The sequence below is a fragment of the Dreissena polymorpha genome, chromosome 1 (assembly GCF_020536995.1).
Source record: "Dreissena polymorpha isolate Duluth1 chromosome 1, UMN_Dpol_1.0, whole genome shotgun sequence".
Classification (NCBI taxonomy): domain Eukaryota; kingdom Metazoa; phylum Mollusca; class Bivalvia; order Myida; family Dreissenidae; genus Dreissena; species Dreissena polymorpha.
In genome coordinates this window covers 151,500,355-151,514,659 of record NC_068355.1, presented here as the reverse complement: position 1 = coordinate 151,514,659, position 14,305 = coordinate 151,500,355, and the positions used below count along the sequence as shown (strand labels likewise).

At 34.1% G+C, this 14,305-nt stretch overlaps 1 protein-coding gene across 1 annotated transcript; it reads right to left on the bottom strand.

Annotated features, from left to right (window-relative positions):
- Positions 1-2,496: 2,496 nt before the first annotated feature.
- Positions 2,497-11,482, bottom strand: LOC127856094 (uncharacterized). Its single transcript, XM_052392089.1, has 6 exons — positions 11,306-11,482; positions 7,440-7,630; positions 6,349-6,554; positions 5,456-5,575; positions 5,073-5,274; positions 2,497-4,498 (listed from the first exon to the last, which is right to left on the bottom strand). Exons 2-6 carry the CDS (start codon positions 7,621-7,623, stop codon positions 4,347-4,349), a joined length of 864 nt encoding a protein of 287 aa, XP_052248049.1. The 5' UTR covers positions 7,624-7,630; positions 11,306-11,482; the 3' UTR covers positions 2,497-4,346.
- Between the last annotated feature and the right edge of the window lie 2,823 nt (positions 11,483-14,305).

The window sequence follows — 14,305 nt, the reverse complement described above, 5'->3', positions numbered from 1 at the left end:
AGATCGGTTGACATCGGCTAATGTCGGTAAATATCGTAACTGAAGTCGTGAGATGTTCGTTTTGTTCGGTGTATTATTTACAAAGTGTAAATCTTAAATAAAAACATGTTTTATATAATTCAATAATAGATTTAGCGCTTATATGCATAGTTCAATATATTACGACGTCAAAGTAGATTTTTCTTTAAAAATTGTGTAAAAAATGAACCGGAAGTAATATATTTTCGCGACAACATAAAAACAACAATCGTGAATCGTAACCAAAACGACGGTTAACGAGTAAAAAAGAAGTAGCAAAAAAGAAAAAGTCTTTATGATCATTCATATTCTGGGTATAAACAAAATATTGATAGCACACCACCGTCTTCATCGACGGAATCGTGGAAAATAGGTCGGCGATTAGTGGAATGGGACGTGGTGATGCTGAATAGTTTAATGTATTGTTCTGCATGTGGACTTGGACCTGTTCCACTGACATTAAAATCCATAAAAGGCGAATTACAGAAAGGACTGTGAGGGTATCTGTTCGTAGAGTGTAGTAACATTGACTGCCAGTTGGTAAACACTGAAGCGTATGGTAAAACCTAGTTGCAATAATTCAACTCTCAGCTTTATAACCCAATGGGTTGCTGAGAGTTGCAATGCGATCTCTTTTGTCCATGGGTGCAAGATGTTATCAACAATGCAAGGGTTAAGGAACACTGAAACTGCAAGAACGTATTACAATTTACTTGTCTAAACCACAAACTCATCCAAATGGTACCATTAAACAAGAAATAATTTCTTTTTATTGACTTAGTTTTTCTTTCGTACGCTGTATCCGCCATATTGGAAAATTGACCCAATATTGGTTAGGTACAGTACACCAATATTTTGCACGTCGGGTTATGTGATGGAGCCTATTAAAGTCGATAACGATGTGGTATTCGATACAGAACACACTGTTTCAAATTTAAACATAAAAATGTCAGCGAGACAATTGTGTTGAAACATCGTCGTGTTTTTATATGGCGCATGCAAAGGATAACATCCGTAGGTTGCCATTCAGGTAAATTTAACATGTTTATGAAGTTTATTCATTATTTTCCTCAATTTGTCTCGAACGACGTCTGTTTAGTGAAGCGCACAGATTCCGTGCACTGAACTGCATCTATGTTTATGAATGGGTACATATGAACTTCCAGAGCCGCCATAGCAGAAATTATCGAAGGCTCTGGGAGTCCGTTTATATCGACTAGGTAAAACCCACACAGTCAAAGACAATGGGAGAAATGGACCTGGAAAAGTGGAATACCATGCTTTGTTGTCAACACAAAACGTGGAACAGATAAGGCCACAGATATATGATCAGAGCGTTAATATGAAATACACATACGGTAAAATTTTATATCGACATTTAGTTCATAGATGTAAATAACGGGCATTATTATGATAATATTATGGTCTATGTATATGCTCTCTGTCTTTACTGTAAACATCGAGAATCAGTAATCAGAAGTAAATGTATATTGTTCTTTTAGATCTTGTGCTTATTTGTATCTTTGCTATAGTTATATTACTTTCTGCATTTAGCAATGGTGGACAGCCTGCGTGGACCATCCCGTGTAAACAATATGCTATCCACATTAAACCTCAAAACAATAACGGACGCCAACTTAAAAAATAATGGAACAGCCAGCTGGTGAGGTGATAGAACAAGTTGCGACTGAATTAGCTAGGATTGCAGCTAGCGATGCTATCTTAAATGAAATGACGTAAGTATATATTATTTGGATTATCAGCGGTAACAATACATTTTTTACATCATTACATGGACAACATCAAACTATATCAAATGTGTTGTAAAACCAATTATCTATGTTGACGCCAATCTCACAAGTGTAAGTAAGGCAACATTTGGCAGGCCTTTTTATACAAATCCTGCGGATCAGAATGTCTGACCCATTCCCAATTTAAAATACAAGTATGTTCGCTCAATTAGCCGAATATTTTCCCAATCCTACAATAATAATCAAAATAATATGTCAAAATAACAATAATCTTCTTAAAAGCATCATGATTGTGTTCTTCTATAAACAAATTTCATGGCTGGTAGATCAGCAGTTCACACATTTTATGGCTGGTAGATCAGCATTATGATTATTAACCTAATACAATTCCAATATATTATGTTTAGTTGCATTCTTAATGTGATATTGCATATCAATATTTTACTAGATTACAATGTCAACTATGTTTCCAGTTGAAGGAAGGGAACTCCCGCAGGTTACTCATATGCATCGGCGGAAGTCCAGTCTGGTAGTCAGTTCGCAACATACGTCCCGTCAACTGTTCTAATAAGTCAAGAGGCTTTACGAGTTACAGGCATTTCAATGACTATGGGGCAATGACATTCATTGGATAAGTTGTGCAGCCAGTGTCAATATGAATGGCCGTCGAAAGAATTATACATTGGCTTGAAAAGTTTCAAAATGAGTGCTTAGTTGTTCATAATGGTCGTCGTTTTGATTTAACAATTTGTGTTTCTATCTTGGTAAATGTTAGTGCAATTGATATTTTGTATATCTGTGCTTTTATCGATTCTCTATCAATATTTAGAAAATTATATCGAAAGCAGTCCTTGCAGCAAGTTGATTTAGTTTTACAATTGATTGGTGAAACATACAATGCACACGATGCTATGGCAGATGTCACTTAGAAAATTGCTCCAATTTGTGAATTTGTCTTCAAAAGATGTAATGACCAACAGCTTTTCCCCATTGGCTGTGTAAAATACAATTGCTTTCCACAGTGCTAAAGCCCAGAATCTCCATAATGCTATTTATAAGTGCATACAATTTCATCAAAGCACCTTTAGTACTTTTTGAGTTATCGTAGGATTCATTTTGTGTGATTTTTTGTTTCCATGTTTAGTAACAGTAACCTGATCAATCACATAAGGTGAAAAATAAAGGGTTGTACTTAATCCCTACATTGCCTTTTATATGCATGATGTCAAGTGTCACCGAATTCGCTTGAGTATTTGTAACTAACTGCAGGATATAATGTAGAAAGCCATGTCCATTTGAAAGGAAATTATAAGTATACGCTTATTTAGTTTCGTTATGAAATTTTGCATTAATATGTTTGTTTGTACATTGTTATTAAATTAATACAAGCTTGTTGGGTAGGTGGTCATTAGAATTTAAATCTAACAATGTTATAGATCATGGTTAACATAGAAAAATCCTTAATATACAACGTTGTATTTTTTTTTTACTTTTCAGACCTACTCACGCCTACCCCTCCACCCTTACCCGCCACCCCACCTCACCAACGCCATCCCTACATCGGCAGATTTAGCATAACTGCATAATGTATTAAATATATGTATAAAGAGAGTACGAACATTGACGGTGGTAACTGAATTGGTATATTTTGCATATTTTGTCCATTTGCGATTATGTGGTTTTGAATTTCTTGAAAAATATTTTGTGAATTGTTAAAAAAATACAAGGGCAACTTGCTTTTTTTACTTTGATTTAAGCTCATCACATGTCTCTGATAAAATATAAATGCTCAAATTCCAAAGAAATAACATACAACTTATAAAAAAAGAGAAAATTTTGTAAGGATGAGTTTTGCATACACGGGTCGAACTTGTAGTTTTTAAAGACCTTACATAATAAATCAGATTTGTTCCATTATTGTTATCACTCAATTGTCTTGTATTATATTATTTTACCATCTACAATCATATCATGTACTAAATATACAAACATTGTTAACAAAAAATGCTAAAACATATGAGTTTATTGAATTTATGTATCCCCAGGTGTAATTTAATCTAGAAGAAAATTCAAATTATGGGTCATCATACAGAAAAAATCACGAAAAAATATTTGGCCTGGAAAGCTACACAAATTGGTAATAAGACCACATATGGTTTGAAGTTTCTGAAAATAATACTTTAAATGGGTTTTGGAATATTGCCCATTACAGTTGTACTACCTTAAGCGTTTATCGAACAATGCGACCTATAAATGAAACTAAGCTCAAACACGTTGTAGCCCGCGGAAAAAGTCGTTTCTAACATTCACCTTTTAAGAAAGTGTCGTCTATGATTATTATACGCCTTCAATTTACTTCAATTCTATGTCGTCTGCTTTACATGACGCGCGGCTTTGTTCCGTCAAAACAACAAACATATTAAGACAACTAAATTTAAAATGATTATCTAAATTGTCGCACACCCAAACCATTATACAAATTGTATCGAACAATGAAAACTGGTATTACATTTTCTTAATGAAAACCTCGCGAGTTAATCGATGATAAATTGTGCCGCAAATTTTCACTCCCTGTTTTTAATACTTGGACTCATGGTCAGCCATCTTCCTCAGGACAGTTGTCAAGTACTTCAGGACATTTCCGTCATTTTCTGTTAGGATGTCGCGCGCTTGATACATGTAGTGTAACATCCACGACCCCTGTTCTTTTCCCCGCAATGCCTTTTTGTCTAAAACAAAACCGTTTATATGGTCCTCAAAATAACAGCGTTTGCAATATATTGTTTAAAATTTAATACATGTTCTCTTATGAATATGGTGCAATTAAGTAATTTTCTTGAAATATATTTTTCTTCTTTTTTTCCGAGAAACATTGGTACGCTTATATTAACGTATATGATGAAGACGCTAATTATGTAACGTTCGATTGATTTATAAAGTTACAGTAATTACCTCACGACTTTGGGAGTTGATTGTTGGTTTTTCCTTTAAACATTGTTCAAACACTACATATGAAAGTGTAGTTATCATTTATGGAACTCCTGTTGAGGATCAATTGCAGCAATCCGTAGCTTTTATTTATTCTTAAAATTATTTGTTAGATCGGGATTAGTTCAAAAGCTTATTTATTGAACTGTAATTTTCGATCATCTTTGGAGCATATACTGTGCAAATGATGAAGACAAGAAATGTATTACCGCTTAGTCTCTAATTCCAATGTCTATAAAAATATGCTGAAGCATATTTTATTATGTGATTTATATCTAGCCATCGGACACCATGCAACAATCATTGCACACTTACGTGGTTGAACACCGTACATGACAAGACAATCTCTTGGGCACTGAACAGGTGCTATTGCAATCTCCGATTCGCATTTTTCTGGTGCTATTTTACTTTTAGAGTAGTTCGCAGATTTTTCTGGTCCTATTTCTGTTTCGGGGAGCTTCGGCATCACTCCGGTGTCCCCTTCTCCTGGGTCTGTCTCATCTTCACTGTCAGCCCACTTTGGGCAGTAAACATATAATTACCTATACCGTACATTGTATCAACATCAACATGACAGCACTACACAAATAATACACTAAATAAAAAGGCACAAAGCAATTTGTTACTAAGGCATTTGCCTTGCAATGTGAATAAATTTTCTGAGCCTTACGCATCATGCCGTCTGCTTTGTCACGCACCGTGTCGTCTGCTTTGCCATCAACTTTTGCTTTATAGATTTGCATCCCGTCCGCAACCCCAACAGTAACGCCCAGATCCACCTGTTGTGTCGGGTCACCATTTGTGATCAATCTACACGCCTAAGAATAAATTTACGATTGTTTATCCACGTTCAACGAAGTTATTGCGATGTATTAGATATCTAAATTAACGTGTCACTTTTGTTTAATATGATTGTGTTTAATAATTGTATTGGATAAGTGAGCGTTATTTGTACACTTTGTTATTTTAAATAAATATTTTCTAATCATATATCATGATGGTTTGCGTCCTTTACGTACGTTCGGTAAATATTGTCTTTTAAGTTTAAAAAGACATAAACTTATAACGAGGTTCATTATCGTGTTTCTCATTTCTCATAATTATAATGACTCCATCACATATTCCCATTTAAATTCATATTTATTGTCAACGTGGAAAATTAGATTACTCACTGTGAAAAGAAAACTACATACAAATAAATAAAAATGTTTATATACAACATAAAATAAAAAAAAGGTATAGACGCTGTGCAATACACAAAACGTTCCCATGTTCACAAATATTATGTTCATATATAAACAGAAAACTACATAAAGTGAGAAAAATGTTGGGTACACGCACCCAAAAGGATCGATGACATTTTTATATTATTTTAATTTGATGATGTATTTAAACATGTGTGTTATGGAAAAAGCTGATATTTGAAAACAACAATAAAAACAACAAACATTTAATTAATTATATACATGTATGCGAACTATTAATACTTATTGCACTTCTCCTTGAATATAAAGTAATAATCGTCAATTTAATTATCCGTGATGACTGTAATAAATTTCCGCTCTCAAAATAATTTGCCGTAAACATTTACCTGTATAAAACACAGCTTAGTTCGCCCCTTCAGCGCGTCATTATCGAGCAGACTGAGAAGGTCATTGACGGATACCGTCTGTCCGTCGCTACCCATTATCATTTGATCGTACACCTTGGTTCCGTTAGAGTTGACGTTTGCAAGGTGACTTTCTTCTCCATGCGTGCTAATGACGAACACGATGATGTCACTTTGTATTGAAGACGCTGTAGTTCATGAAGTGTGTGAAAACAGTTATTTTTTACGTTTTAATTGATGTAGCACAATTTGTTTTCTAATAATCGGTCATCAAAGTATTCAAAAATTCCAATATTCGATAGTCTCGACGGCATTTAATAAAAAGATCAGAAGGTCGAAGTTTAAATATTTCATGTATTTTACTTAGCTGACAATAAAGTGATTATTATGAGAAAACATGCTACACGTATCCACAGTTCATTTTATTAAAATACATAATATATACGCCGTTAAACGTATTTATTGTTCTTAAATTATACACACATAAACTACTACGTTGCAACACTTAACACGACATGAAGTATATTCTTTTGCCACGGAGCGTGTTCTAAATAAAGAAAATGTACAGGTCACGCGAGATTATGTTGCGAAGTCCAGCGTGCATTACACCCTTGATAATATAGACCTAGATGATAATATTGATGAACACCCGTTCATCGCAATAACAATTCAAAACAGTCGCGAACTACAGGCGACCTGAAATGTTAGTAATTATGTTATACTACTGACATACACTGTACTTATTGAAACCCTTTTTACGAACCCATATTAAAATCTTCTACCATAATATGAAAAAAAACATTCGAATAGTTGTTTCAAATATTCTTTCCAATCCCTTGAAATAAGCTGTTTATTTATTATAAGGAAAACGTGGACTCAGGTGTAAGGTAACGTTCGATGAAATATCTAATCAATTCAAAAGATTAACATGCCAGTCCAGTTTATGTTCCATAATTCCCTAGGATAAAACGATGAAATGCTATATCTGCATCTATACCAAAGACAATGAACGGGATTTTGTTACAATAATTATCCACTCATGCACCGTATAACATAAATTTAACGGTATTTACCTTCTTGGAATACAGTTCGTATATCCGAGGCATTTTTATTGAAATGCGGCTTAACATCAAACCCAAGTTCTTTAAACTTCTTTTGCATATTAGAATTATCTTCTGAAGCGCCCCTTCGTTCTTTGTCGTGACCTTTTACCGTGAATTTTTCGTTAACAATAATAACTGCGGTCCCAAAAGTCATTCTGAAACTGAAAACAATACAAGTGGAAAGAGTTTTTGCTTTATTATCTTCAAAGCGATCGCGGTATCAGTATACCTATCAGCAGATAACCGTAAATTATCCTTGATTTAACACCAAAAAATACGCCCGTTTTTTCGTTAGAACTTTGCTGTTCAACATACTTCTTAAAATATTAGAAAAAGAAATGCATAGCATGTAAATGTCTACAACAAAACTAATAGTCATACAAACACAAAAATTTCAGGTCATGCAAAACGACATGTTTTTGCATAATTATAGTTTGTTTGCATCATAACGGCATTTTAATAGTATACCGGGTACTTACGAGTTATGCAACTATCCCTGATGTTTAAATGCATAACAGAAATAAAATGACACTCCGCTCTTGTTTGAAACGTCATACAACTTGCAACTTGATGAAATGTATCGCATACATTCCTGGTTCTATAATGCCTACAATTCGTTATAGGTATGCACGTTGTGCTTAAATAACATTCTTGGTATTTGTGTTTGCTATTTATTTGTGATTTGGTATTGTGTCTAACTGTATGTAATTTGATCACTTGGTTTAAATAAAGAACTTTGAAGTAATTAAAATAATAATCTCCATCTAATGCAAACGGAGTTTAAGTTTCTTAATTTTTAAATGATGACCAAAATAACAAAAGCTTTAACACCAGATACAAATGCATTTGTAATGGAAGCAGACATTAGAATTGTGTTTATTAAATAGTGTAAGGCATTGCGCTAATCGTTTTGATTAATTAAGTGTTTTTTAAGTTGTGTTTAGTATGGTAAAGCGAATTGTTTTAATTGCGTATGATAGAATAGCGGATTGAAACATGAATATAATGACTGATAATATGTATGTTGTTTCATTGTTCTTAAATAGGAAAAATGAAATGATTACACGCTATATGTATAGACAATAGGTGTTCCGATTATTGATACCGTAACTGTGAACACTGACAAACCGGTCGATATCAGGGATTTTCTTATTCAACTTTATGAACTACCGGTAAACGGCACTTTTTCATTAAAGAAAAAATACAAAATTACTAACTGTCGTTAAAAATAAATAAATAATAAAGTTGCCTCCATTTCGTTACAAAATAGTTATATTGACATGTAATCTTGCTCTATTTAATCGGTTTAAATTTAACAGCTTATTAATTGATTAGGCCCAGTTAATATTCAATCAATTGCGAGTTTGCAAGTTTAACTGAAAAGAAATGCGTTTCTGTTAATAAAATGAGGCAAAATATCAAGTACTAATCACACACCACATAAAACGAGGTCGTCGGTTCAATGGATGCCTGCTGTTGCAAGACTATGTTGTAAGTAAACAAAATCTTTTGTGATAGCCAGTACGAGTCCGTGTTATAACAGACACACAGACGTTCTTCAGTCAAGCTCTAATTTTATTGATTAATTACGTAACTCATATGACAGGTGTAAGTTAGAAAAGCACAAACAATGAACATTTGAAACGGTTTATACATTAAGTACCAAGCAATCAAAAAGATCTTAAATGTCCAATATTTAGATTTCATGAAGCGAATCTTAAAACATAAAAAATAGCTTCCGTGGAGGAGATGTAGGCCCTATACAAACAGCGGCACAATAGTTACCTCTCACTGTGGTGGTGCAGTATATCACTGTGGGAAACCAATGTGATTAGTTCTGGCCGAGCTTTTTATTATGATTTTTCTTTTCCAGTATAACTCCCATTGACTGTAGGGTAATGGTTTTTTATCAATTGCAATTCTCCTCATTGATATCTACACGCTCATGAAGTTTCATGTTAAAATCCTGTAGCCTATCTGAGATATAGTCTTGAATAGTTACATCATACAAACACAACACAGGGCAATAACTATTATTTAAGAAAGTGCAGGGTTATAGTCATTACGCAAGGTACTTCTCCTCAAGTTAAGAAAGTGCATGTTTATAGTTCTTGTGCATGAAACTTGTTCACGTTGATTTACACAAATGCATGAAGTTTTATGTTGAAATGTTATATCATATCTGAAATATAGCCATGAAAAGTTCAATCATATAAAACAACAAAGGGAAATAACTATTATTTAAGAAAGTGCAGGGTTATAGTCATTACGCAAGGTACTTCTCCTCATTAAAATCAATAAACCCATGAAGTATCATGTGACAATCTAGCATGATATCTCAGATATAGCCCTAAAAAATCATCAAACTAAAAAAGGGCAAAAACTCTTATTAAATTAAGTGGTGGGTTATAGTTCTTGCGCATAGTACTTCTCCACATTGATATCAATACACCCATGAAGTTTCAAGCTGATATCTTATATAGTTTCCGAGGTATAGCTCTAAAAAGATATGTGACAGACGGACGGACGGACGGACTGACGGACGGATGAGCCCATTTCTATATCATTCCGCGCTTGGAGGGGGATAATAACGGTTAATTAATTTCAGTATTTTATATAAATTAGTAAGTGTTTGATGAATGTTAACGTTATCGTTTATATAAAAGCATAAAATGTGTCACAAATTAAATCATTTGCATTAGCTATCATTCTTTATTTTAGTTGTATTTGTATAAAAACGTTTCACTTTATGCTACACTATTATTTGGGATTTATACACATGATTATACGAATTAAATTGTACACTAAATGTGCAAAATTAATTTGGATTATGAACAAACATGATACAAAATCCCAAATTCGTGTCTCGAGCTAAACAACAATAATCTAGTGGCTTTGCGATGTTAACATTAGACTTGCGGTTAAGGCCGCACTGCGATCGTTCTTATCATGAATATGATGAGGTGTTTTCACTTATCCGTATCACTAATCCACGCTTTTAAAGGGACCGTTTCACAGATTTTGGCATGTATTGAAGTTTTTCATAAATGCTTTATATTGATAAATGTAAACATTGGATCTAAAAAGCTCCAGTTAAAACCAAGCATAACATTTTTTTTTAAAAGAACAAAAGTAACCTTCATCTGGGCTCGAACCACTTACCCCTCGAGTCCTGGGGTAAAAGTCTAATGCTTAGACCACTCGGCCATCCGTTCGCATAAAATGAGTGATGTATTTTATACTTTATAGAACAATCCTCTTAGTTTCACAAATTATAACGACAACAACAGACCTCTCCAAATTATTTAATCGTTTTGCGTTGCAAAGCTTTCTTATTTTTAGGTTTTTAAATCGTCCAAAGATGCATATACTGGATATTTTAGAGCATGGTAAATGTTCAGTTTGACTGTTTCTTTACAAATATTATAACTAAAACGAAAACTTGCGAATCTGAAACAACTTTTTTAAAATTTTGTCAATTTACCAAAACGTGAAAAGGCCCCTTTAATTATCTAAAATTTGAATTGGCTACGAATGTAAACGGAATATCTTTGAGGACCAGGTCAAGTATATCGTGTAATAACACATGCCGTGAGATGATATAAGGACTTGTATTTGTTGTTACAATCTCAACATTATGCCTGTTAATATCAACAGTCTGTCTTATATGCCTTACGTATATATGAGTTATTTAGGTCATACAAGTAAACGCCATTTAAACATAATTCAGTTTTAATATAACACATAAATCACAAAAATGATATCATACTCGATTGTTATTTTTATACATGAACATTTTTTTACCCACAAAATAATAAAATCAACCCTTTACATACCTGTTCTTTATTTCCTTTCTTTAGAAAACAATAGTTACACGGAAGACAATTTTATTTAAACTGTTCGTGGAAGTAACTGTAGTAGTCCATTGAATCAATTGTCGCTTCACATGTTATAAACTAAACTGTGTAACATGCGACACTGAATTGAACTTTAAACCAAATACGTGCTATTGATATAGTAACTGAACACCATTTGTAAAGAGTTAAACCTGAATCCGGTGTAGCATATTGTCATGGTACGCATGCTGGGCCGGATTAAGCTGTTTTGGGGCCCAAGACTGCACATGTTACAGGGGCCCCTTTCCCTCTGGCCCACTTCTGTATATTGAAAAGCATACTTGATACTACAACTACAAAAATTATAAAACTTGCATGTGCACACAATTGACAGTAACATGTTATATATAGCAAAACAAGTAAAACAATGTTTATCTATTTTATTACTGAACTTAGCACACATGTTTCATGTAACAGATTCCAGCCTATAAGGCACTTCAGCTGGCCAAAGTCATCAATCAGCTGTGTGAAGTCTAGTTCTCGGAGGACTTGACATTCAATAGACAGTACCCCCAATGCTGCCAACCTTTCCTGACTCATGGCGTTCCTCAAAAGATTTTCACGAGTTATAATGTTGACAATGACCTCTCACCTTGACAGTTATTAACTGGGATTGTTAAGTATATGTATTCGTTCAGCAATGGCAACGTTTGGAAAAGTTGTCTCTAGTTAACCTCCATCTAACTTCAGCAGTTCATTCATGTGGATGATGGTTCTGTCTTGGTCCGCTTCCAGCTAGCACAGCAAATCAAACCGAACTAAACTGTCCAGATGTTGTCATGACCATACGGACAAGTTGTATAATACACAGAGAAACTAATGGTTATGAATGTATTTACAACACAGAAAGAAAATTGATAGGATAGTAAATCAAAGCGAACGGTTACAATGGGATATAGGCATATCGGGAAACTGGTAAACACAGAAACTTTATACTGCAATCCCGATAGAGTCGTTAAATGGCGTCATAAAGAAAAATCATACATTGGGAAACTGGCACTGCCGTTAGGCGCCCCTTAAAAATCGGGGGCTCAAGGCTGCAGCCTTGTTAGCCTAGTACTTAAACCGGCCATGGCCTGATGCGGTGCCAGTATTTTGTAGTCAGGGATATACATGAAACAAAAAATCAGATTGTATTAGTTTTTGTCAGACTTAATCGTGTACTGTACATTTTTAGCATTTAAGCAAATTTATTAGTATATAACATTCACCAGTCTATTAAAATAATGGTAGTGATTTGTTCATAATGAATGTCTTAACTCGTAAAAAAAATGTTGTACAAATACATGTAATTAAGTGAACGCGTGTGTTTGGTCACAACAACATCGGACAAAAATAAATTATATTTTCTTCCTGATGCTTTAAACAAGATTGTTCAAAAACAGTGATGGTGCACATATAGGCTGAATTTTCTTCCTTTTGGTATGCTTGATCGGATTGAATTGTTCAGATAGGGTGTGCAGATCTCTATCATGAGAAGTTTTTTAATACACAAATCATAACTTTCATGTTTAGGGATTTGTTAAATCGTTATCAAGATACAAAATTGCCTTGTGATTGTATTTGTGGTAACATTATTGAGGTAAATATAACTTCCCTGAATGGGTGTTTACTAAATTGCAATCAAGTTAAAACATCACATTAACCATTATGTGAGATACTGAACAGTACCGAGCTGCATTCCTCGTCATTGATATTGTCTGATTTGAATCGAAAGATTTTGGAACTATGTTCTTGCTCACAAAGATGTATTTTGGCTGAGTCCTGATTCTATTTTTCTTAAAATTTCTTGCTGTTATTTGCACTCTCCTCATTAAGAACTGTATAACTATATGGAAATGACCATTTCAAGAATAATATTTAAACCCTCACGATCAAGAAGGTGGTGTTGGTGGGGGGGGGGGGCGGTATACAAGTTCACTTTGTCCTATACTTTTGTGTGGATGTCTGTTTGTTCTAACTTCTTTCCGGACTTCAGCATGCGTGGATGCATTAAAGGATTTTAAAAGAAGATAGCACAATTGTTCAGCTATATAAAACAGTGTGTCACATGCAATAACCGCGTGGCCATCTTCAATATCAAGGTCTTAAGTTAATAAAAAAAAAGTCGAAATTCTAAGCTTGATTGGCAAAGGAGGGTAAGTAACTGGAACATGCATAGAGAGGTTTTGTAAATGGTAAATTATCACCTATGTGAGATGATGTATTGTGTTTAAAAACAGCATTGCTACTTTCGAGGCAAAAGTCAAACTTAGTTAAAGGTTACTTTTTTTCAAGACGCAAATATATCTTTACCGTTCTATAACTTCAAAATTTCTTTAAGAAAATCAGAATACAAAATTGTCTACCTATTGGAGTCGTAAAGGTTGTCTCTAGTTAACCTCCATCTAACTTTAGCAGTTCACTCATGTGGATGATGGTTCTGTCTTGGACCGCTTCCAGCTAGCATAGCAAATCAAACCGAACAAAACTGTCCAGATGTTGTGACCATTTCAAGAATAATATTTAAACCCTCACGATCAAGAAGGTGGTGTTGGTGGGGGGGGGGGGCGGTATACAAGTTCACTTTGTCCTATACTTTTGTGTGGATGTCTGTTTGTTCTAACTTCTTTCCGGACTTCAGCATGCGTGGATGCATTAAAGGATTTTAAAAGAAGATAGCACAATTGTTCAGCTATATAAAACAGTGTGTCACATGCAATAACCGCGTGGCCATCTTCAATATCAAGGTCTTAAGTTAATAAAAAAAAAGTCGAAATTCTAAGCTTGATTGGCAAAGGAGGGTAAGTAACTGGAACATGCATAGAGAGGTTTTGTAAATGGTAAATTATCACCTATGTGAGATGATGTATTGTGTTTAAAAACAGCATTGCTACTTTCGAGGCAAAAGTCAAACTTAGTTAAAGGTTACTTTTTGTCAAGACGCAAATATATCTTTAC